The sequence below is a fragment of the Antechinus flavipes genome, chromosome 5, assembly GCF_016432865.1.
Source record: "Antechinus flavipes isolate AdamAnt ecotype Samford, QLD, Australia chromosome 5, AdamAnt_v2, whole genome shotgun sequence".
Taxonomy (NCBI): domain Eukaryota; kingdom Metazoa; phylum Chordata; class Mammalia; order Dasyuromorphia; family Dasyuridae; genus Antechinus; species Antechinus flavipes.
Genome location: NC_067402.1, coordinates 147,533,554 through 147,560,586, shown reverse-complemented (window position 1 = coordinate 147,560,586; position 27,033 = coordinate 147,533,554). Strand labels below are relative to the sequence as shown.

The 27,033-nt window shown below is 34.7% G+C and overlaps 1 protein-coding gene across 2 annotated transcripts in view; it reads right to left on the bottom strand.

Annotated features, from left to right (window-relative positions):
- The window catches only part of RSBN1L (round spermatid basic protein 1 like), an 87,889-nt gene extending 61,059 nt beyond the window's left edge, over nucleotides 1–26,830 (bottom strand). Inside the window, exons 1-2 of one of the 2 annotated variants that reach the window (XM_051962016.1) lie at nucleotides 26,126–26,830; nucleotides 25,355–25,414 (exon numbers count right to left, since the gene is read on the bottom strand). In XM_051962016.1, coding sequence (XP_051817976.1) covers nucleotides 25,355–25,414; nucleotides 26,126–26,750 — 685 coding nt within the window. In that variant the 5' untranslated portion in view covers nucleotides 26,751–26,830. The remainder of the gene's footprint in view (nucleotides 1–25,354; nucleotides 25,415–26,125) is intronic. The other variant, XM_051962018.1, reaches the window with a different exon arrangement.
- Between the last annotated feature and the right edge of the window lie 203 nt (nucleotides 26,831–27,033).

Below are 27,033 nucleotides of genomic sequence, written 5' to 3'. Positions count from 1 at the left end.
TGGGAAATGTTTAACAAAATAAATAAAAATATAAGACAGATTATATAAATTTGTGGCTTTCTGAGTCAATATATGGCCCCAGGGATCTGTTTCTATTTGAGTTTGACACTTTGGGCTAAACTTAATTAGATAATATTCAACAGGGATTTGAAGTCTCATATTTGGGATTAAAAATAGTAGCTTCAGAAGTACAAGATTAATCAGTAGGTTGTCTGAAAAAAAGCTAAAGATTTTGGTTGACTACAAGCACAATGTGACTGAGCAGTGTGATATAACAACAAAAACCATGCAACCATGGGCTACTTTAAGAGGGACACAGCTTCCAAGAATAGAGACGTATGTGACAACGTGTGAATGCTCAGACAATTTTCCATAGTTCTGGGTGCTAGAATTTATACAGGACATTAATATGATAGAAAGAGTCCAGAGGAGAACAACTAAATGTAAAGGGACTCCAAGCCATGACACATCAACAGGAGGTGAGGAACTAGAGCTCTTAAGCCTAGAGACTCAATGGATTACAGCTATCTTCAAATATCTGAAATGCAGTCAGAAGGAAGAGAGATTATACAGGTTCTGGTTAATGCCAAGAAGCAATAGGTTGAAGCTGTAAAACAGGCAAATTTAGGCTTACTGCCAAATAAAGTTATCTAAAATGGGAATGTGCTGTCAGGTAGTGGGTTCCTGCTTAAAGGAATGAATAAGCATTCATTAAGTGCTCACTGTGTACCAGTAACTGTGCTTAACCCTAGAAATACAAATTTAAAATTTAAGGGCATCCTTTGCTTTCAAGAAGCTTATGTTCTAATTGGGAAAGACAGTAGATAAAAAAAAGTGATGGTCAATGGACTGGAATGTAAAACAGATAGGTAATGAAATCATAGGGGTGTAACTCTTCCCAGGAGAAATTCAAGTAATGATTTGGTTAGAATTCTAGAAGTATAAAGTAGTGGAATATGTAGAGTACTCACACTGGGAAGGCAACAGACCTTCCAGTGGTCCAGATAGTCCAGCTGCAGGGTATACCAAAAGTTTTAGTGCTGTTTTAAGTTATTAATGCTTACACTATAATTAAGATCAGGATTAAAGTGTACAACTACACTAAGATTATTTGGACACCCTCTATAATGGTCTGCATGAGGTACTCACCAATCAGGAAATTGAAGTCCTGATGCAGAGGTTATTTTTTTTTATTTCATTTTTATTTTCCCTCTCTCTTCCCCCTCACTGAGAAAGCAAGAAATACAATAGCAATTATACCTATGCAGTCATGCAAAACATTTTGTATTAGCCATGTTCTGAAGGAAAAAAAAAAAAAAAAAGGGAAAAATATGATTCACTCATCATCAGTTCTCTACCTGGATGTAGACAGAATTTTAGATCAGAACTTTGGAATTGTGGTAAATCATGGTTTTGATCAAAGTCTTTCACAGTTTCTTTTTTCTTACACTATTGTTCTTACTATGTAGGTTATTCTTCTGATTCTGCTTAATTCATTTTCTGAGGCAGAAGGTTATGATGCTGAAGGGATTAAGTCCTTTAGGACATGGCCTCTAATCCTTCCTGTCGGGTTGCTGCTGACAAAGGACAAGTAGTAGAAATTTTCAAATTTGGACTAGATGACTACTTTTCAGATATGTTATATAGAAGGAATTCCTTTCAGATATGAGATGTGTACTGAGGTCTATTCCAGCTTTCTAGTTAGGGGCTTCTATATGGTTCCTATCTTAGACATTTATTGTCTATGTGGGCAAGTCACAATTGTCAAAGCCTCATTTCTAAAACGGGATCCTACTACTCACTTCATACTACATACACAGAGTAAGGTTATCATGAGAAAGGCAAGTCAACAAATATTTATTGAACACTCACTATGTACCAAGCAGGAAAACATTCTGCAAACCTTAAAACACTAAAAAAAATCAATTATCATTAAAGTTAGAAAAAAATTTTCTCTAGTGTGAATGCATTATTAAGAAATGGAACTTCGACATTTTCCTTATATCTTGAATACAAGAGCACAATCCTCATTAAAGAATTTTAAAAGACTGATGAACACTTTACCTACCACATGTAAATCTTTTTTTTTTTTTTTTTTTTTCCCCGCAAGTAGCCCACAGTCTTTAATGAATCAGAGGAGGGGTTTGCAACTAAGGGGATTGAGGCAGAACAATTAAGGAAATTGAAGCAGAACAATTTAGGGAAACTGAGGCAGAACCAATTTAGGGAAACTGAGGCAGGACAATTAAAGAGGACTGTACCACATGTAAATCTAACACATACATCAACCAGGAAAACTGAATATTATAAATTAGATCTACATAATGTAATCTAATTTTGTCTTTATAATGATAGAAAAATGCCTAGTTTCTGCTATACTATTTTCCATTTTTTCTAGCAACTTCTGTGAAAATTGGAAAAGTGTGGCAAAAACTAATTGGCACTGATCAACATGTAACACCCTTTATCAAAATATGGTTGTAGACACAAAGGGTGATACTATAAGCAAATTTGGAGACATAGGATAGTCTACCTCTCAGATCTGTAGAGAAGAAAGGAATTTATAGCCAAAGAAGAACTATATAACATTATCAAATGCAAAATAGATACTTTTGATTACATTTTAAAGTTTTTGTACAAACAAAATTAGAAGGGAAGCAGAAAATTAGGAAAAATTTTTACATCCAAGATTTCTGATAAAGGCCTCATTTCTAAAATATGTAACTGACTCAAATTCATAAGAATACAAGTCATTCTCCAATTAACAAAAGGTCAAAGGATATGAACAATTTTTAGATGAAAAAATTAAACATATGAAAAAATAATTTAAATCACTATTGATTAGACAATTGAAAATAAGACAACTCTAACACTTCTCAAATTAGCTAAAATGGCAGGAAAAGATAATGATAGATGTTAGAGAAGAAGTGGGAAAACTAGGACACTAATACATTGTTGGTGGAGTTGTGAACTGATCCAATCATTCTGAAGAGTAATTTGGAATTATGTTCAAAGGGCTATCAAAGTGTGCATATCCTTTGATCCAGCAGTGTTTCTACTGGGTCTGTATTCCAAAGAGATCATAAAAAAGGGAAAAGGATCCACATGTGCAAAAATGTTTGTAGCAGTCCTTTTTGTAGTAGCAAGAAACTGGAAACTGAGTGGATGCTCATCAGTTGGGGAATGGCTGAATAAGCTATAGTATATGAATATTATGGAATATTATTGTTCTATAAGAAATGATCAGCAAGATGATTTCAAAAAGGCCTAGAGAGACTTACATGAACTGATGCTAAGTGAAATGAGCAGAACCAGATCATTGTACACAGCAACAAGAAGATATATGATGATCAACTGTAGTGGACTTGGCTCTTTTCAACAATGAGGTGAGATTCAGGCCGATTCCAAAAAATCTGTAATCCAGACAGAGGACTGGGGGGACTGAATGTGGATCCCAACATAGTTTTTTTTTTTTTTTTTTTTAACCTTTGTTGTTGTTTGCTTGTTTTTTTCTTATTTTTTCCCCCTTTGGATCTGATTCTTCTTGTTCAACCTGATAAGTGTAGAAATATGTTTAGAAGAACTGCATATGTTTAACCTATATGCATTACTGGTAGTCTAGGGAAGAGGGAAAGAAGGGGGAGAAAGGAGAAAAGAGAAAAATTTGAAACACAAGGTTTTTCAAGGTTTTCATCTCACAAGATGAAGACAGTGTTCATATTAAGAAGATTTATCAAGGTAAAAGTAGAAAGGAATTTTATTTCGATCTCTCTCCCCACAAGGGTGGGAGTCTCCTTCCTCACAAGTAGTTAGGCAAGGAGAGGCAAGACCCAGTTAAAAGACCAGAATTATATAGGATCTGGGCAAATACTCCATATGAGCTGGAGCCAATTGTGTGAGACAAATGAAAAGCTTAAGAGTTTTTGGGTGGGTAATGATCAATTTATTAGTTGGGCTAATTAATAAATTGATGGTTAGTGGTCTAAGTAACCAAAGGAAAAACCATGGCAATTTCCTTTGGAAAAGGAGATGTCCCTGACAGGTAAAAATCAGATCTGATTGGTGAACCAATAAGGAGATGGACACCCAATGGCAACCTTCAAATTCAACACATCCCAAATCAAATTAATTATCTTTCCCCCAAAGCTCTTTCCTCTGTCCCCCAAATCCTTGAGAGGACATCAGGCTAGGCTTTTAACCTAGCCACTATCATCCCTGATTTTTCATTTTCTTTTACTGCTCCCCTCCCCCATGTACAATCTATTGCTAAACCCTGGCAATTTCACTTTTTAAACATCTCTCAAACAAGCTCCCTCTCTCCTCTGACATTGCAGGCCCTCATCACCTCTAGACTATAGCAAAAGTTTATTAACTTACTTGCCTCAAGTCTCTCCCAAGTTCAATCCTTTTTCCATTTCTCCATTCAGTCATCCCTCTATTCAGGGATTCAATAAACTCTATTCAATAAACTTTAATGGTTTCCCATATTCTATAGGATCAAATACAGAATCATTTATGATTTCTAGAAATACAGCTTTGGAAAAACCAAGCTCTGTTAAAGCTCACTGGGATTTATATGGACCTGTTATACCAAACCTAAAACCCAAATCCCTCTGGCTCTCACAGATTGGCCAAATGGTCCCAAATCTCAACTCAGTCACAATTTGTTTTTTGATAGCTCAGAGTGAGATAAATACCAACTGTTTCCATTCTGGTCAGAAACCCTAAGAGTCTTCCTCTCCCAGATTTTTTTTTTTTTGAGTAGGTAAAAGAGTCCATTTGTTTTGGCCTCATTTCTTACCCAAGCCTTAATCATAGAATGGTTGTTACCCAAACAGACCTGGGAAGGGTCTTTGCTTAAAAAGGTCAAGATCTCTCACTGAATTCTCCAGCCATTCCAAATAGTTCTGGAAGAGAGAATGAGGCTGGTGAGTTTTCACAGCCCAGTTTCACTTAAGTCCAATTCACTTGCAAGTCAAGAAGGGAGGATAACAGGATCAAATACAAAATCCTCTGGCATTCAAAGCTCTTTATAACCTAGTCCCCTCCTTTTCCAATCTTCTTAAATGTTACTTCCTAACAAGTACCCTTCACACTAGCGACACTGGCTTCCTTGTTGTCCCTCAAATGAGACAATCTTGTGGCTTTGGGTATTTTCTCTGGCTGTCCCCCAGACTTGGAATGCTCTCCCTCCTCAATCCCATCTATTGCCTTCCTTGGCTTCCTTTAAATTTCACCTTCTATATAAAGCTTTCCTAATCTCTGTTAATCCTAGTTAGTGCCTTTTCTCTCTCAATTATTTCCTGTTAACTCATTATATAATTTGTACATAATTGTTTGCTTCTTGTCTTCTCATTAGAATATGAACTCTTGAGGAAAGTGCCTCTTTTTATATCCCTAGTACTTAGCACCGTGATGGACATATAATAGTGCCTTAATATGTTTTACTGACTACTGACTAAAAGATGAGAAGCATTTTTTTCCCTTTTTGATCTGATTTTTCTTTTCTTTTTTTTTTTAATAAAGCTTTTAATTTTCAAAACATATGCATGGATAATTTGACAACATTGACCCTTGCATAGCCTTGTGCTTAAGATTTCCTTGTCCTTCCCCCCACTCCCTCCCCTAGATTGCAAGCAATCTAAAATACATTAAACATGTTAAAATATATGTTAAATCCAATATGTATAAACATATTTATTCAATTCTCTTGCTGCACAAGGAAAATCAAATTTAAAAAGTATATGAATAACTAAACAAAATGCAAGTGAGCAATAACAAAAGAAGTGAGAATGTTATGTTGTGATCCACATTCAGTTTTCACAATCATCTCTCTGGGTGTAGTAGATGTCTCTCTTCATCACAAGATCATTGGAACTGGCATCATGATCTGATTTTTCTTATGCAGCATGATAAATATAGAAATATGTTTAGAAGAAATGTACATGTTTAATCTATATTGGATTATTTCTGAATAGGGAAGAGGGTTGGAAGAGGAGAGGGAGAAAAATTTGGAACATAAGGTTTTAAAAGGGTGAATGTTGAAAACTATTTTTGCACGTATTTTTAAAAAAGCCATTATTTTTTAAAAAAATAAATAAAATTTTAAAAATCAAAAAAAAAAAAAAGATATAGACCCTACGACGCTACTTTTTTTACAACGGTGAGTGGTCCACAAGTGTGGCACATGGAATGTATTTGACTTTTTAGATGTATAGTACTAAAAAGTTGTGATGATTTCTCTCTTTTTTTTAATCTTTTAAAAACATTTGTTATATAGGATGGTTGAGATAGGGAAGAATAAGGAACAACATGGAAATTTTTAGTGAAAATTTTAGAAAAAAGACATCAAAAAAAATTTTTTTTAATAATGAGGACAATTAAAATACTACTAAGAAAATTTTGGTCAGGTAATCTAAGTTCATAAATGTCAAGTTGCTAATTTTAAGTAAATTCTGAGAAGTCAAAGTACCTTGTGCTTATTAAGATCTATAAAGGGGTAAAGTTGAAACTAGTATGATCAACAGAAACAGATCGCACAGATTTCAAAAAGCAACCTCATTCCCCCTAGCCTTGGCAAGTAATGTGCATGTCAAGTTGATCTTTGAACAAGAATGGTAGTACCTCCGACCTACAGAAAATGCAAGCCTAACCTAAAGCGATAGTTCCTACCCAGAGGCGAAATGAAATACTGAAATGAATTAAGTTTGTGTAAGGCAAGCTATTGACTCGAATACATGTACACAATCTTGAATAATGAGGGCAAAGAAATATGGCTAGATATTTTTTGTAGTTTGGAAAAGAAAAAAGAAATATTAAATATCTGAAAGATAGGAAAGGGATTAGTCAGTTTTGCTTTAATGTTTGTTTGAAAATACTCGAATTTGTTCCAATGGGATTGATATATTGGGGGATATTTTTAGCATAATTTGAAATCTGAATTGGTATGTGATATTTCTTACCCAGGAAACAAGGAAAATGAATAAAAGTACACTTCACAATAACTTACAAGCTTCATTCTTTCCAATGACATTTCCACAAGCTAACTTTAGGTTCTTATCAAATGATAAAAACCTTGCTTGCCTTCACACCCTCACCCATCTCCCCCAACCGAAACACTCACACTGTATACCCCTAACTCCCCCTTTCCTCCCTGGCTTCTCCCAGTCTGAAGTTTCAGCTTGTCCAATTTCCTCTTGACTTTACAAACCCAGGTCATGGGAATTGGAGGATAAGCTGAACAGCAGCCCAAGAAAGAGTCTTAATACTGCCATTATTTATTGTAATATTTATGTATTTCTTAACCATGTGACATGCATAAAACTGTGCTACTGTTTTTTATTATGTGTTTTATTTTTTTGAATGTTATATCACCAAATACATTTTAAACTTTAAGTGTGGTTTACACTGTGATTTTCCATAGTATGGTGCTTTTTAGGAACACATATGTCAACCATAGCACAACTGACTTGTATTTTGTTTGGTCTTAAAAGGCAGAACTAAAAACAAGGAGAAGTTGCAGGAGAGATATACAAGGAAAGAATATAAAAAAAGAACTTCCTAACAATGAGAGCAGGCCAAAAATGAAATAACTTGTAGAGGAAGCAACAAGTTTATCATCACTAGAGATTTCCAGATAGAGTCTGGATAACTAGTTGTTAAGAATACTGTAGAGATTAATGAGTTATGAGGGGTAGACATATCTTATATGTCTATATAAGATACATATAAGATAACCTCTAACAATCTCTTTCAACTTCAATATTCTTTAATTCTGTGGATGTATATTCCTTTCTCAGACAGTGAAGGTGTTAGATATATTTAATATGAGTTTAGATCATAAAATGAGAAAGATACTGTGTGGTTTCCTTCACTTTTTTATTTCTAGCACAGTCGAAATGCAGATAGACAGGTGAATACAGAAAGAGATTGAAATAGGGAAAACATAGATTCCAATTCTAACTCTGATTAGTTTTGTGACCATGTACAAATCATGTAATCTCTCAGTGCCCTAGAAAATGATTCTATTGCATTCTTTTGCATTCTATTGCAACCACAAAGTCTTTAGTAGGGAAGGGAGAAAAGGAAGGGAGGGAATATTTACATGTCACTCCACTATACTGTGTGCTAAGTAAGTGATGTTCATTTGCTCCACCAGGAATATCCAACACTAAAATAACAAACTGGTACAAAAAAAATCCAGTACCTAGTCCAATGTCTTTTGCACAATAGACAATTGATAATTATCTCTCAACAAATTCAAAGCAACAAAGAATAAGAATCATCCATGAGCATGATAAAATCATTGACACAGTCCACTTAACATTTCCTAAAATGACTTAAAAAGTAGAGAGCATCCTTGTTCCTTTAAATCAGACACTAGATAGTAGTTATGGGCCAAGACAGAAAAACATAAAACAAGAAAAAGCAACCTTTAATTTGGCTGGTTGCCAAAAAAATTAAACTTGGAAGAAAAATTTGAAATAGTGTGATAGAGTTCTGGTTCTGGGCAGGCATAAAGATTCTCAACCTAAATTCCATCTTTAGATACTTATTAGCTATGTTACCACTTACAACTCAAGACTCAGTTTCTTCACCTTTCAATTCAAGATATTAATACCATTAGCAAAAAGAGTCAAACACAAAAAAGTATTTCACTGTTAAGACAACTAAGATAGAAAGTTTACATATTTTATTCAATTTTTTACTGTTACATAATTATAGAATTGTAAAGGACATTAAAAGCCATCTAACCCAAAGCCTTCATTTAGGGGAGAGAAGAAAAGAAGGAGACAAGTGTTTTAAGTGAATTTCCAGAGTCAGAAAACTTGCATCTGAAGCCAAATTTGAAATCAGATCTTGCTGACAAATCCCTCATTTTACAGATGAAGTTAAATGACTTGTTCAAGGTCATAGAAGCAGGCAATAAAAGAAGTAGGATATGAACACGGGTGTTGTATATAAGTCCGGAGATTTTAAAACTATGATAAGTATGCTGTATGTTTTATGACAAAAATATTAATAGATTTCAGCAGGTAGGTGACTCAGTGGATTCAGGGCCAGAACTGAAGTCAGGAAGACTCATCTTTCTAAGTTCAACTCCAGTCTCAGACACTTACTAGCTATGGACCCTAGACAAATCATTTAATCCTGTCCACCTCAGAGTTCCCTCATCTATAAAATAAACTGAAGAAAGGAAATGGCAAACCACGTAACTATCTTTGCCAAGAAAACTTAAATCTGGTCACAAAGAATCAAATATGACAAATGACTAAACAACAAAAAAATCAAGGAACCAAAATATACATTTGTTTAGATATTCTTAAGAACTATAACTTTTCACACAGTATTTTTCAAAATTTGTTAGTTTAATACCTATTATCCTACCTATCCTCCCAGAGTTGTTATAAGGATCATATGAGATATTTGTAAAGCTCTTTGCCAGCTTGAAAGTGGTATATTATATGTAATACATGTATTAAGCTAGTTTTATCATTAATATGATAGCAATATAGGAAATTACATTTGTAAAACATTTTAAATATATCCCCTCATGTGATCTCACAACACCCTGATGAGGCAAGTACTACAGGTTACTCCCACTTTAATAGTTAAGAAAACAAAGACTTAGAGAAATTAAGTGTCTAAAGATCCTAGAGAAGTTAATTAACTAATGTCAGAAGTAGAATTTGAACTAGGTTTTCCTAGACCCAAATCTAATAATCTATTTACTGTTATACCACTTTATATCAGGAGCATAACATCAAATTTCTAAATGTGAATTCTTTATACAAGTTACACTAAAAATACTTCAGAAAGTTAATAATCAAAGTTTTTTTTTTTTACTTTTATCAGTATAAATGATTATGTGTTAGAGAAAAATGTAGGTTCTTCCCTCTATGCCTGTTCTTTTTCACCAACTCTAATCTCAGTCAGCAATTAACATCTAACAGAATCACTGAATAGGAAGAAAACTTAAAAGACTGGCTAATCTTACCACCTACCCAAAAAGGAAATCTTGAAACATCCTTTAAAACTAATCATCCATTTTCTTTTTACACACTTCTCCAAATAAGTTCTATACCTCACAAGATAATTCATGTAATTTCTTAATAGCTACAACTATCAAGAAGATCTTCCTTACAATGAGCTAAACATCCCCTCCAGTACTATTTTAACCCAGCTAGGAGTGATGCACACATGTAGTTCCTGCTGTTGTAAAAGCTGAGGCTGATGGATTGTTTGAGTTTAAGATTTCTGAACTACAGTTGATCTAAAAGTCTGTCAGAGGTCCACATTAACTGCAGCACGAGTATGATAATGCCCCATCATCCAGGGGAGCACAACAGTTAACTGAACTGGAGAAGAAAATGGCAAATCATTCCCGTATCTTTTCTAAGAAAACCCCAAATGAGATCATAAAAAGTCAGACACCACTGAAAAATGGCTGAACAAACTCCATTCCTGGATGTGATAGAACCTCAAGAACAGGACCACTACTAAAACATCTAAGTTTTCTCCCAGAAATTACTATCTCAAGATCCTCAATATGGCAACTTTCTGAAGGTAAGAGGGCAAGAAGCCAAAGAGAAGAAATAATCTGGGGATAGCTGTAGGACACAAGTAGGGATAGTCAGTTTCTTAATTATTTGAGAGAAAAAAATATTCTGGACTTTATCAATAAATATTTGCCGTAAAGTAATACAAGTCAGCAGACCTGTATTTAGGAAACTTTTCAAGGGCCTTCATCTTTCAAGAGTCACATACTATTTTCTCAAAGTCCCTCTTAAAACATGGCATATAGAACTTAACATTAGAGACCAGATGTGATCTAATTCAGAGTCCAACGGAAAATGACAAATGTAAAAACTTTTCTACAAAGTAATAACTCTGATTAAATTGGCCAAAGATGGCACTTTTTTTGCTTGGCCACTTCACCACAACAGACTGCTAAAAATAACTAATTCACATTCATATAAAATGCTATTATATCAGGTTTTTTCCAGCCTTAAACTTATATATTTGATTTTTTTTTCACAGTACAAAATTTGAAATTCACTTCTACTTATTTGATTTTGTTTTTTTTTTCCTCTTTCTTTTTTCGTTTTTTTTTTTTTTTTTAATTTTTTAATTTTTTAAACTTGTTATTGACAGAACCCATGCCAGGGTAATTTTTTACAGCATTATCCCTTGTACTCACTTCTGTTCCGATTTTTCCCCTTCCTCCTTCTACCCCCTCCCCCAGATGGCAAGCAGTCCTTTATATGTTAAATAGGTTACAGTATATCCTACATACAATATATGTGTACAGAACCAAACAGTTCTCTTGTTGCACAGGGAGAATTGGATTCAGAAGGTATAAATAACCCAGGAAGAAAAACAGAAATGCAAGCAGTTTCTATTCATTTCCCAGTGTTCTTTCTTTGAGTGTAGCTGCTTCTGTCCATCCTTGATCAATTGAAACTGAATTAGCTCTCTTTATTGATGAGATCCACTTCCATCAGAATACATCCTCAAACAGTATCATTGTTGAGGTATATAATGATCTTCTGGTTCTGCTCATTTCACTTAGCATCAGTTCATGTAAGTCTCGCCAGTCCTCTCTGTATTCATCCTGCTGGTCATTTCTTACACAACAATAATATTCCATAACATTCATATATCACAATTTACTCAACCATTCTCCAATTGATGGGCATCCATTTGTTTTCCAGCTTCTAGCCACTACAAACAGGGTTGCCACAAACATTTTGGCACATATAGGTCCCTTTCCCTTCTTTAGTATCTCTTTGAGGTGTAAGCCCAGTAGAAACACTGCTGGATCAAAGGGTATGCACAGTTTGATAACTTTTTGAGCATAGTTCCAAATTGCTCTCCAGAATGGCTGGATGTGTTCACAATTCCACCAACAATTTATCAGTGTCCCTGTTTCCCACATCCCCTCCAACATTCCGCATTGTCTTTCCCTGTCATTCTAGCCAAGTTGACAGGTGTGTAGTGGTATCTCAGAGTTGTCTTAATTTGCATTTCTCTGATTAATAATGATTTGGAACATATTTTCATATGGCTATAAATAGTTTTAAATTCTTCATCTGAGAATTGTCTGTTCATATCCTTTGACCATTTATCAATTGGAGAATGGCTTGATTTCTTATAAATTTTTTTAAATTTTTATTTAATGATTACTTTATATTGACATTATCCCTTGCACTCGTTTCTTTTCCGATTTTTTCCCCTCCCTCCCTCCACCCCCTCCCCTAGATGGCAAGCAGTCCTTTATATGTTGGATATGTTGCAGTATATCCTAGATACAATATATGTTTGCAGAACCGAACAGTTCTCTTGTTGCATAGGGAGAATTGGATTCAGAAGGTATAAATAACCTGGGAAGAAAAACAAAAATGCAGATAGTTCACATTCGTTTCCCAGTGTTCTTTCTTTGGGTGTAGCTGCTTTTGTCCGTCATTTATCAATTGAAACTTAGTTAGGTCTCTTTGTCAAAGAAATCCACTTCCATCAAAATATGTCCTCATATAATATCGTTGTGGAAGTGTATAATGATCTCCTGGTTCTGCTCATTTCACTTAGCATCAGTTCATGTAAGTCTCGCCAGTCCTCTCTGTATTCATCCTGCTGGTCATTTCTTACAGAACAATAATATTCCATAACATTCATATACCACAATTTACCCAGCCATTCTCCAATTGATGGGCATCCATTCATTTTCCAGTTTCTAGCCACTACAAATAGGACTGCTACAAACATTTTGGCACATACAGGTCCCTTTCCCTTCTTTAGTATTTCTTTGGGGTATAAGCCCAATAGAAACACTGCTGGATCAAAGGGTATGCACAATTTGATAATTTTGGGGCATAATTCCAGATTGCTCTCCAGAATGGTTGGATTCGTTCACAACTCCACCAACAATGCATTAGTGTCCCAGTTTTCCCACATCCCCTCCAACATTCATCATTATTTTTTCCTGTCATCTTAGCCAATCTGACAGGTGTGTAGTGGTATCTCAGAGTTGTCTTAATTTGCATTTCTCTGATCAATAATGATTTGGAACACTCTTTCATATGAGTGGTAATAGTTTCAATTTCATCCTCTGAAAATTGTCTGTTCATATCCTTTGACCATTTATCAATTGGAGAATGGGATTTCTTATAAATTAGAGTCAGTTCTCTATATGTTTTGAAAATGAGGCCTTTATCAGAACCTTTGACTGTAAAAATGTTTTCCCAGTTTATTGTTTACCTTCTAATCTTGTCTGCATTTGTTTTGTTTGTACAAAAGCTTTTCAATTTGATATAATCAAAATTTTCTATTTTGTGGTAATAGTGATCTTCTTCTTTGGTCATAAATCCCTCCCTCTTCCACAGGTCTGAGAGGTAAACTTCTTATGCTCTTCCAATTTATTTATAATCTCGTTTTTATGCCTAGGTCATGAACCCATTTTGACCTTATCTTGGTGTATGGTGTTAAGTGTGGGTCAATGCCTAGTTTCTGCCATACTAATTTTCAATTTTCCCAGCAATTTTTGTCAAATACTGCATTCTTTTCCCCAAAACTGGGGTCTTTGAGTTTGTCAAACACTAGATTATTAAAGTTATTGGCTGTTTTGTCCTTTGAACCTAACCTATTCCATTGATCCTAGTCTATTTCTTAGCGAATACCAGATGGTTTTAGTAACTGCTGCTTTATAATATAATTTTAGATCTGGTACAGTTAGGCCACCTTCATTTGATTTTTTTTTTCATTAATTCCCTTGAAATTCTTGACCTTTTGTTTTTCCATATGAACTTTGTTGTTATTTTTTCTAGATCATCAAAATAGTTTTTTGGGAGTCTAATTGGTATAGCGCTACATAAATAGATTAGTTTAGGTAGTATGGTCACATTTATTATATTTGCTCGCCTATTTGATTTTGTTAGTTTCAACACACTAGCTCTAGTTTATCTTTTTTTAATTCTGATCAGTCATCAAACTTATTTTTCTTTTCTGCATTTGTATGATCTGCAAATAATTCCTCTTAACACCAATATATTAAATAATGCTACACTATTTGGGTAGCTAATTTGACAAATGACAAGATTATCTCACTCTGGCCATATTTCTTCTTTCTGATTAAAAGTATAACTCAAGAGACTCTTAAAAAATCTTTTTCAAGTATGCCCACTATACACAAAATGCTGTACAATGGGATAAGAAATGTAAGGACAAAATAATATGTACATTCAACCCTCAGAAAGTTTGCTGCCTAACAAGAAGAATTAGATATATATACAACAAAGTTAAAATGTGAGAAGTACAAATAGAGGAAATTACCCAACTTATGTTTAAAAGGTATAATTGACAATAACTGACAAATTAGAGAGTTAGATATCACCATTGGATAGAGTCCTGGACTTGGAGATAAAAAGACCTGAATTCAAGTTCTTACTAGCTGTGTGATAATGAGTTAAGTCTATTTCCCTCAGTCTCCTTACCTGTAAAAGGAAGATGATAATAGCATCTATCATCCAGGGTTATTGTGAGGATCGAATGAAATTCGAATTGATTACCACAATACCTGGAATTTAATAAGTACCCCAAAAATGTTAACTATATTTTTATAACTAAATTTACAAAAAAATCAAGTTAAAGTAGATAAGGGGAGAAATCAATACTTAAAGAAGATTTCAATACTACAACAGAATATTATAAAAGGTAAATAAAGAAATTAAATTTAAACAGTGCTGGAAAAACTATCTGTACATGTATGAAGACATTTTACACACATATATCTATGTAATATACACACATATGTAAGAAAACTACTGTGAAAATGCAAGAACATGTTGCTTTTTTTTTAAAACATGGTATAATCATGAACACTCGTTACAAAAAAAGGACCTAATGAAGATGTAAGTTAATTCACATAGCTGCAAATTCTAAACATTACATTATGGATTTTAATGCCTAAAAAGTATAATCAACAATAAAAAGTTGCAAGTCCCCATGGAAACTAGAAGATGACTTGATTAATATTGACTAGGTTAAAGAACAAGTTACAGAAACAAACTACAAATTGACGATATAAATAGAATAAATCAAAATCTATGATATAGCCATTCTATTATTCAAAGACAAATTTACATTCAACAATAAACCAAAAAGCATCTATTAAACTTTTAATTAAGTGGCAAAATCTGTGCTAAGCAATACAAACACAGAAATGAAACTTCTTTAAGAGGCTTATATTAAGAAAAAATGGCATATGTATGCACACATCTAAAAAAAGGAGATATACATGTGTTAACACACAGAAAAAAAGTATGGGGGGGGTGTTGTAGAGGGATAATAGAATTAAGAAAGGTCTCACATGGAAGAAAGTGTTGACTCAGTAAAACTTTTAAGAGGCAGAGATGAGAAAAAAATATTTCAAAAGAAAGAGAGAAAAATAATGCTTTTTTTTTTTCAGCTAAGCTAAAGAAATTTAAAATGAAAAAACTAACAGCAAACAAAATAAGAAATATCTGGGTTAAAGAATAAATTTCATAATAGAAAATAATTCAAGGGTTTTTTTTAAGAACAATGGAATTGATAAACCAAAAAGTATAAACAAAAATTAAATTAAGAAAATGGAAAACAAAATTAGAACAAACAACAAAAAAGTGGAAAACAAAAGGGTAAATCATTATCTGAAACAGAAAAAATTCAGATTATAAAAAAATGTAAAATTCCTAAACTGATATATTGATTATATAAGCACATTTTGAAGGAGGAACTGAATAAAGCATTCATTAAAAAGACAGAACTGATTCACAACTAAATTCTATCAAAATATTTAAAGAACAAATAATGCATAACCTATTTCATAAATAGAAAATAGAAAAAAAAATATATAAGGCGCCTCTTTCAACAAGCAAAATAAAAAAGTGATCTACATACATATTTCAAGTACCTTTAATAAAATAGCAAAAGTCACATTTCAAAAGCAATTTTTTTTATAGCAGAACATATCTTTACAATCACTCACTCAACTGAAAGTTCAAGAAAACACAAGACTCCTGGGGTTAGTGTTGGCTAACTATCAGCAAGCTCTCCCTGAGGAGACAGAGAGAATGGATATTGGATGGGTCTTGTATAAAAAACCTTATGGGAAGGTTAAGTAACAGTGAGGTAAGTTAAGAAGCAGAATTAAGGGAAAGAATTAGCAGGGATAGGAAAGGGAGGTTTATGGGGGGAAGAAGGAGAGGGGGTAAGAGGAACTGGGGGAAGGAAGGAAAGGGGGTAGAAATAGAAAACAAAAGAATAATCTGCAAGGAAGTATAGATGGATAATCATGAATATAATTTCTTCTACTCATATATCCTTTCTTGAACTGCTAATTTGTTGTTTTACACACACACACACACACACACACACACACACACACACACACTTCCCTGATGTTCTGCTGGACAAGATGTTCTGTTTTATCTCGTTTTGCTTTTCTGTTTTTCATTTTTTTATTCTTTGTTTTTTAATAAATTTCTTAAAAAATTATCTTTTTAAAAAGACCCCACAGAATTAAAGTGTTTTGATTGCCTATATTCTAAAATAATGAATTCAAAGTTCTATTAAGGAAATGTGTTTAAAAATATTATCAATCCATAAACTAGTAATACAAATTAAGAAGAAATGCTATGTTTTCCCAGTAAAAAATAAACATTTTATTCTTACCTAGAATTTTCTTTAAAATATTAAGAGATCAAGCAAAAAGAGCTTTAAATATCTTTTATATAGTATATCAATTTACTTAAAAACTGAGACTAAAAAAACTTAACTGCAATTACAAATGATTTCAGCAAAAGCAAAATGTAAGATATATCTATGAAGTTCAATGACTTATTTCAGTTAAAAAAAACCATCAACGAGCAAAATGGCTTAAAAAGAAATGACCATAAAAATAGGAAGACCTCTGAAAAAACTAGACATTGCAAAACAGATATGTACTGGTCTTTGTAGAAAAAGTTTCTATAATCTCATAACTCTTAAAGAGTTACTTACACACATCTAATCCTATATGCAGTCAAGAAAAAAGAAGATATTCAATATACATAGCCAGGTTGAGCTGATATAGTAAAAATGGATATACTAATAAAATTAATTTATACCTTAAAAATGCAACTAACAATCAAAATACCAATGGAAAACTTTACACTATTAACTAAAAATAGACTGTAAATGAAAAACAAAATGAAACACAAAGGGAAAATATAAAGCAAAAAAGGGAACCAACAGTGTCTGATGCCAAATCATACAAAGTAGTATATGTCAAAATTGTACTAAATTTTTAAAATTAGGAAGAAACACAGTTCAATGAAACATATTAGTTCATATGATTGAGCAATATTTGATAAATCCAAGGAAGAGAAGGAAGATTGTTGGGGAACATAACACAACAGGATAGCAGACCTTATGTCACATTCCAAATTCATCAATAAATCAAAATATTTCCTTTTTAAAAACCCCACAAAATTAGTATATTGGAATGCTGCATGTGCAGAAATTGTAGTAAGGTGAAAATCCTTTACTATTCAACAAAGAGAAGAAGAAGTGGCATTCATAGAGATTTTTTAAAATATTGCTTCACTTGGGCCACACAACAATTCTGTGAGGTTTATACTACAGGGGTTATTATCCTCTTTAAGAACAAAAAACTAAAGCTCAGGGAAATTAAAGGACCAGCCTATGATGACATAGCTATTGAGTATCACAAGTGGGCCTTGAACCCCTAGGTTCTTCTAGGCTGCAAAACTATATCCATTACAGGATCGATCTATCTATCTATCTATCTATCTATCTATCTATCTATCTATCTATATACACTTTTTTTTCTTTTTTTTCAATCACAAGTATCAGGGATTTAGATCCAAAAGTGATCTCAAAGATCAAGGCCAACTTGAAGTCTGAAAGCTCTCCCTCATATGTGGCCAGTTTCTTTGTCTTCCTTCAAGTCCTAGCTAAAATCCCACTTTCTACAAGAAATTTTTTTTTTGTACATGGTTGTTTGTATGATGACTCTCCCATCAGACTAGGAGCTTTTTTGAAAATGATTGTTTTTTGTCTTTTTTTCGAACTCTAGCGTTTGGCATAGTTCTTATCTCAGCATACGCACAACAAATGCTTGCTGACTTGACTATAAAAATATATACACTTATGAACAAATCCTTAAAGAGATAAAACAAAGATTATGAACAGCAAATTCTTGAAACCCAAATTATCAATAACAAACTCCTAATAAATCAGAGAAATAAAATACAACAATTCTGAGATATTATCATTAAAATAACAAACTATAATTCAATCTTGACATGACTATGGGAAAAAGTTATCCTAATACTACTGTTAGTGGCAGGAAAAAGAATTCTCAACGAAAATATCCTAAGCAGCATAATTTTAAGAAGTAAAAACAAAAACCACCTAGGAAACTATGCACCCAAGAATTGAGAGAAAAGCTCAATAAATAGTAGCTATGCAATGTAATGAAACATAATTACATCATAAGAAATGTCAAAAAAGAGGAAGCTTAGCAAGTGATAATAAAAAGAGCTCTAGGTAACAGCTATACTTGGGAGACAGGATATGGAGCATAGAGTAAAGGAGTTTCCTATAAAGGATATTGAGTCAATTCGGTGAACAAATGATAGTAAAAAGAATATGAGGAAACATCAATATCTCAGAAGCCAAAGGAAGAAAGAATATGCAGGAGGGTGATCAACACAAATAAAAGATGCAGAAGACAAGGAAAATAAGCACTGAGACAAAGGTGCAGATTTAGGGATTAAGAAACTGCTGGTAATCTTGGTATACCGAGAAATCAGAGTATAAAGAGCAAAGTGGTGGGTACTAAAGAAGGAAAGGCATCAAATATAACCAAATGTTCCTAGGAAATTCACAGAGAAGGGAAGAAATATGATAGTAACCTGAAAGAATTGATGGATCAAGTGAAGGTTTGTTTGGGGTATTTTTTAATAATAGGTTTTCCTTTTCAAAATACATGCAAATATAGTTTTCAACATTCAACTTCGCAAAACCTTGTGTTCAAAATTTTTCTCCCTTCCTTCCCTCCAAGACCCCTTTCCCTAGAAAAGCAAGTAATCTAATATAGATTAAATATGTGCAATTTTTGAAGGCTTTTTAAAAAAGATGTTAGATTTGAACATATGTGCAGGCAGCAAAAAAGGAGAGAAAGATTGAAGCTGAGTTACACTAGACAATGATAAATGAAATAAACTTCTGAAGGAGATAGAAAGACATGATTTCATTGACACAAGTAGAGAAGTTTTGAACAAGCAAAAAAAAAAAGGTCACCTTTTCCTCGAAAACAACAGGAGGAGGAAGGAAAGGCAAAGAAACTGTGAGAATATGGAACACTGGAAATAAGGAAACATAGTAATATAGTTAGCCTTTATAGCTTTACAGATTTCCAAGCACTTTACATATGCTATCTCATTTGGTCCTCACAGCACAAACTGAGGTAGCTACTTTTCCACTTTAAAGATAAGGAAATTGAGGCTAAGAGATTAGCTACCTACCCCCGTAGCTATTATGTGTATTATGAGGAAGGACAGAATTCTAATCTTGTCTCCAACTTTGTTAACAAGGAGTAAAGCAGGAGGTTCAAGGAGAACAAAAGGTCCTATTCCTATCTATAAAAAATAGCCAGGAACAGGTTGAGGGGGAAAAAAAAAAAAAGCATCAAATCCAGATCTACCTTTCCATTATAATAAAACCAGAAATGAAATAGGGCCTGAAATTTCAGTGTCATATAAAATTAGCTGCTGTTATCTTCTTTCATAGTTTTCCAGAGCTACTTAGAGCAAAAAGATGAGGCTTTGAGAGAGTAGGCAATTTGACTAGGCTCACACAGCCAGTTTGTGTTGGAAGTGGGACTTGAACCAGGTCTTCCTGGCCCTGAGAATAATTCTCTATCCACTATACTGGGAAAAGAGAACAGAACTTATTAAATTTTATCTTCTTTTTTAAAAAATCAAATTTGACCAATCTTTTCAACATTTTAGTATCTATTTGGATCTTGATTCTATGATTCGAATGAGCAAAATAATCATTCCAGCTTTCTGAAAATGTGATAAATGTCATCCATGGCTTTGTTGGAGTTATCTGCGAAAATATTCAACAGAACAATGCAAGAGACAGAGCCCTAGGATCCTAAACTAGATAAGGGCCTTCATTCAGGTTGGCAGTTAACCAACAATCATCACTCTTTGGGTCTTGTCTGTCAACCAGTATTACATCCCTCCATCTTGTCTACAAGGCCATTAGAAGCTATCAAACCTTTTGCAGAAACTTGATCCCTGCCTTTCAGAAAATTTCCTTCTTCAAATATATTTCATATATTCCAAAAAACCTTCTCTAGCTAAAGAGGCTTCTCTTCTTTCTCAATTTTCCTATAGATCATTTTATCTAGCCATCATATTACTCTCCTAAATAACTTGCTTTCAATTTCTCTTGATTGCAATAACAATCTTTATACCATTGCTAGATTAATGTTTTTAAAACTTCCTTTGCCTCTGTCATGAATTAGTTCTCTGTATGTATATATTCTACATTAACCACATTCTAAAAGAATATAAACTCCCTGAATACAGACTTTATAATTTTTTAATGTTTATATGTTCATTGTCTAGTCCAATATCTTGAACAATTTGCTTACAGTAAATGCTTTTTTAAATACAAGAATACAATGTAAAATATTCTTCAAATATTGACAACTCTTTTTAAATAGTATTTTATTTTTCCAAATACATAGGAAAACAGTTTTCAACATTCACCTTTGTAAAACCTTGTTTGTATTTGAAAATTTTTCTCCCTCTCCCCCTCCCATCACCCACTCTCTAAAACAGCAAGCAATCCAATATAGATTAAACATGTGCAATTCTTCTAAACATATTTCCATATTCATATTCTAACAACTCTTACAAAAGTATGTACTGGTGTTTTATTTTTTTAATAAACATAAATGACAGCAGGAGAATGGAAAACTGTCAGAACTGTTTCTATTAGGGACTGAAAAAGCTGACAGTTGCAGTACAGAAAGGGTAAATAGCAAAGCCAGAGAGGAAGACTAAAGAAAATGGAAAAGGTTCCAAGATCTTAAGAATAAAGGCCAGAAAATGATTAGCAAAAGGTGGAAAAGAAAAACCAGCCATTTGTAAATAAATATTTTACCAAGCTTAAGTTAATAGTCTTCTTGTTTGAGCAATGTTCTCTATGACAGAATTTTAATTGTACAGTCCAAAAATATCTATCATTGCCTCATAATGCAAAGCCAAGTTTAATCTCATCACTTCATCTTCTCCCCCCAAAAAGGGACTTTGCTATTTGTCAGTGGTTTTTGTCCTTTGATTATGTTGGGGAGAGGAATAAAAATGAAATTAAGGATAAACTAATCACTAACTAAATTCTAATGATTCTTAATTAAACAAAAACATTTATTACTAATCTCTAGAGACACAAGGACAAAATGATACAGTCCTTGTTCTTAAATTCTATTTGGAACAAACAATACACACTCAGAAAATGTCTGTTTATTTTCAAGTTTATTTAAGACAAATCAATTCTTTCACAAAATATTATTTTTTATTTACTGCATTTGTTCAATACAGCTTCTACAGTTATTATTATGTGCTAGGTAGGATGGGGACTTTAAGGTCCAAGCCTTCAGGAGCTTACAGCTTTGTTGAGGAAACAAGACACGTATATAATAAACATATACATAATAATAGCATAATGTCAAAATGGAAATAGTATATTAGTTCAGAAATAGGAGAAACTATTTGATGCTACAGGCTTTTAAAAAGACACTGGAATCAATTTAAGTATTTGTTACAAGTGAGCTTCTGGAGAGAGGCAATAGAGAAGAGAGTAGTTAAGAGTGAGTGGTTAGTAATTATGCTTTTGTTGACTAATCAATTGGTAGTAAAAGATTTTTTTAAAAAGATCTTCAGTGAAACATTTAAAACCACCTCAGAAAAGGAAAGTTCAGAAAGATCAACAGACAAGGCAGGCAGTGTGGGTACTACTTTGTTAACATTTCATATGCACTTTAAAAAATATCAAAGGATGTCCTAGGATGTTCTTAAGATTCAGTTTTATATGCAATTCTTTTTGTTCTTCTATACTGAAATATTCAAGTTTGTTGATTTTTTAAGTTTATGATAAAAAAAGGAAAAAACATGTAAAAGGCATTGAAATCGATACATAAATAGCTAAATAGCTCCTCACCCAAAACTGTCAGATATAATAGCCGTTTTTAGCCAGCCTATCTCTAACAGCCAAGTTCCTTCTCTCCTATTTCTAACTACTAAAAACTGGGAAATGAAACAAAGTCTAGGGCCAATAAGGTCTGAGCCACAAAAGGATAAACAGGTAATTTTCACAAACTTCCTTAATTTTAAAATCTGGCCAATAAAATTTATGATATTTCTGCCTCATAGGGGAAAAAACATACATAGATATAAATACACAAAAATGTATTCAACTAAATGTACCAATTTACTGTTTATTTACATTTAAAATATAGTCTGGAAATGTTTGCAACAAATTAATTTTACTTTCAAAAGAGAAAAACTTTTGTAAACAGAAATTCATGTCCTTCATAGAAATATCTTAACCTTGAAAATAGTTTTCCTCTTAATCTGAATTGTTGAGGAAAAAATTAGGAGTTCAAGCTTCTGCATGCCACTTGAAAGACAGGTCCAGCAAAAGTTGGGTAGGCGGTAGTAAATTTAACACCACTCTTCTCCATAAGCCAAGTTCATGTGGCAATAACATAAACAGTTTTATGTCCCTCTGATCTGAGCCTAACAGAGCAGCAAAATTACATAACTAATCTTTTAACTTAGTATTTAAATATATTTTGTAAATATACTTTTGAGTGGCAGTATAGTCTAATGAATAGAGTATAGACCTTGGATTCTCAAATACTTGAGATTCAAGTCCTGCCTGAGTCACATTTGCTGTGTAAGGCAAGTTATTCAATCTCAGGGCCAAAGGCAAATTTCTAAGACTAAGTACAGTTCTCAAAGCCTAAATCACAGACAAATTGCAGAACTGCATTATATATATACATATGCATACACTTTAGGGAATTTAACATGCTATATATTTTAAGAAAATCAAAGACATTGTATATGTGTGACACTCTAACCAGCTAATAGAACCAATTAAGTTAAGGTGTCTAGAAAAATGTTCTTAATGTTGGAGAGAAAAACTGATCCCAAAATTTTGCAGGTATAGGGGATTCCTAGATGAAGGAATATCCCTTATCAATGAAAGTCTACAACATCTCTGCAATTAATAGTCTTAGAAAGTGGGTTGGAGCACTGAGAAGTTAAATGATTTACCCAGGGTCATATAACCAATATATTTGAAAAGTAGAACTTGACCTTAGGTCTTCCTGGCTTCAAGGCTGACTTTGTAGGTTAAACAACGTAGCTTCTCTACTATTATAACTGTTCAGCTTATTATCTCCAGTTTAAAAAAAAAACAAACTAAAAATTAAATATATCTATGTATATACTGCATATAAGTATATCATGAGATCCCATATTTGCAAGGTTGAATTATATTTATACATGTCTATCTGAATGGAACATCAGTATTAGTCAAATGTCATTTATCTGCTCAAAGAACTATTACTATTCAGAGAGAAAATTATTTTTATTTCTTAATTCAATCAATGATAATATTTCAATAGGATATGGATCAATCTTTCTCAATTAGAAAGCAAAGATTTCTACGAATATACCAACAAAAGATTCAAAACTACTAGTTATTATATTTTCTTGAGTTTTTTTCCTCCAAAAGAAACAGTAACATGATCATTAAAAAGAAAAAAATAATAACCCCTAGGCTGATACCTAGTTCATGAGTGTAGGGAATTCCAGATGTGAAAACAATCTCTAAGATACAGATCTGCAGCTTTAAAGTCTTAAAGCAAAAGTGTATGAGTCTTCTCAAGATCACAATCTGATCTTTCCTGAATCATTATTATGACCCATATTTCAATTCTTTGTATTATTCTGAGATGAAATGAATCAATTTTGCTAGTTTGTCAAAATGTTCTAAACCAACAAAAAGATTAAGAAGCCCCTTTAGAGATCTGTCTGAAAGGCTAAATGACTTACCCTAAAATAAGAGACAAAGTTAGGACTTGAATCTAAGACTTTTTGATTACAAGGCTGACCCTCTATCCAATATGCCAGATTGACTACCTAGGTGTTCTTTTTGAGAAAAAAAAATTCAAGAAGGAAATATGCCACCTTGAGATAACTTCAACACAAAATTCAAACAATGAAAAAAAGAAATTATGTAACTGAATTTACAGAAGTTACAAAACAAATATAATTCAATTGTTTATCTGGTTAAAATAGTCATAACCCTAAGAATAAGAGATTTTAAATGTTGCTTAAGATCAGAAACATTACTAATAAGTGCTTGGATGTATTTTATATTTTAAAGCATTCTAAATCTCATTTTTTCTGGCCATAATCTTAGAAATTCCATTTATTATTCACAAATTGAAGGAAAAGAAACTTAAAGAAAATATATCATTAAACTCCTTTTTTATCACAAAGACCAATATGGCAAAGGAGTCATATGGTTATTCCCTAATTACTAAGAATAGAAATTGAAAAACATTCAAGGAAAATGTACTTTAAAAAAAATTGTTGCCATCATCAAGATTTCCAATAATGAAAACAAAATAACCTCAAGATATATGCTCCTTAGTATTTCTGAATATAACCAGAATAACTGTCAGTCTCAAAAGTACTTTAAAAGGAAACTCCCCAAAGGTGGGGAATCCCAAAGTATTAAATGGCTGAGCTTAGATGCATAGTTGTTACAGATAAAACAAGAAAACGGAAGTAACAATGTTGCTAAGAAATCATTTGCAAGAGTAATATTGTCAATGATAAAAGAAACCCAATTCAAATAAACGATTTTCGTGATTGTAAGATGCTGATCGAAAGCAGCAACAATACTAAAGTTTTTTGCTATTTCTATTTATTGGAATTGAAAAACCACATATATTTCTAATTCTCAACTACTCTCCAAGTTATAAACTCAATTATCAGATAGATTTTCATACCGTAATAGTTGCCATAAGCAATTTTTTAAAATAAGTAGTGCCTGAAAAATGTTAACAGTTCTACAACTGAAAGAAATACTTTTTCCAGGATCAGATCCTTAAGCCCCTGCTTCTAAAATGTACCTCCACTTTTGTCATTTTTTAAAAAAAGTTAAATCTCCCTTATGTATCTATCTCCATTATAGGCAACATAAAAGCAAACATATATACCTTTTGAGGGGCAAGGGCAAGAGTTTCGAGCAAGGTCACCAAAATCTCTCAAGAACTCGTCTATGTTGGAGAGAGAAAGAGAAATAGCATACTCAGCGCCCAGGACGCTACCTCATTTCCCTAATAGGGATGAAAAGCTCAGGCCTCTGGTAGCTTCCAGCTGACGCCAGTGTTCTCACACCAACTCCCCCCCCCCCCTTTTTTTTTGACAGGATCTTCAGAAGCAGCAGCTACCGCTGGCGTGGGTGAGGGGGTACAGCGTCTCAAATACACGGTTCGCGGATCAAATCTAGGCACTCGGCAAGCAACACGCTCCACGCCTCCCTCCCCGGGATCTAGTGCAGCAGCACCTAGAGACATCTTACGTGGGTCCCCTATAGGAAGCTAAGCCCAGTCGCACGGCGCATCATCTCGAAGGCTCAAACGGGCGTTGAGGAGGACGAGAAGGAAGAGTTTCAGTCATTCCCTTCCCTGGCTACTAAAATTACAGGCTCCATTTCCTGTCCCAGGGGTGACGACCAAGTCACCTCGGGAAGAGAGGTCCTTTCCCGGAGCGCGCTGCCAACCTGGGCCACCCCATTCTAGCCGGGGGCTGGACAGCCCTTAGCCAACCTTCTCTTGGGTACCACGACCCCTCCCCCTGCCCAGGGAGGGCGACGGAAAGAGGCTGGAGCTCTAGAGTCCCGGCACTGTCCACTGCCCAGACCGCGCGGCCCGCTCCCTATCTTGTCCTCTGCGCCCGCCACCCCACGGGCCCGGGCGAGCACCCACCTCTCTGCAGGAGTTTCACCTCCCCGTTCTCCTCTCCGGCCCCTCCGGCCTCCCCCGCCCCGGCGACGACGTGCCTCCTCTTCTCCTTCTCCCTCTTCTCTTTAGGTCTCCGAGGCTTAGCGTTAGCTGCAGTGGGGGCCGGGAGCAGAAGATGGTGGTGGGGCTGAGCGTGAAGCAGCGTCGGGGAGACAAGCAGTTTGCGGGGCAGAGGTTGAGGAGAGAGTGAAGAAGAGGAGGAGGAAGAGGAGGAGGAGGAAGAAGAGGAGGAGGAAGAGGAAGAAGAGGAGGAAGAGGAGGAGGAAGAGGAAGAAGAGGAAGTAGTGGCGGTGCCCGCGGGAAAGAAGCCGCCGGGAGGGGTGGCGGCAGCGGCCACGGCCGCGAAGCTCCACAACGCGGGGCTGCCATAGCTCTGAGGCGGAGGCGGCTGCTGCCTGCTATTCCCGCCGCTGCCACCGCCCCCTTCCCCGTTTACTCTTCGCGGCGGCTTCTTTTCCTCCGTCCTGACTTTCTTGGCCGACAGAGAGCATGATGGGTCTCGAGTAGAGGGAGGCGGCGGCGGTTTGCAGAACGATTCTTTCTCCGGGGCGGCGGCAGCACCGTGAACTGGGTTCAGCGACTCCGCCATTTTGCGCTCCTGTTGTATTTACTCTCCCTCCGCTCCCAAGCGCTGAGGCTAGAGGGGCGGGCCATCATCGGGAGGGGAGGGGAAGACGGGGAAGGGGCGGAGCGGAGGAGGGGCGGCCCGGAGGCGTTCGCCATAGGACGAGCGATGCTGAGGGATCCCCGCACTCGCCAATCATACTCGCGGACAGGGAAAGGAGGGGTGGAATCGAAGAGCAGAGTGGAGAAGTTGAGTAGGATTCTGAGGCACGCGGCGCGAGACGGAGAGGGGGCGGGGAAGGTCTGCC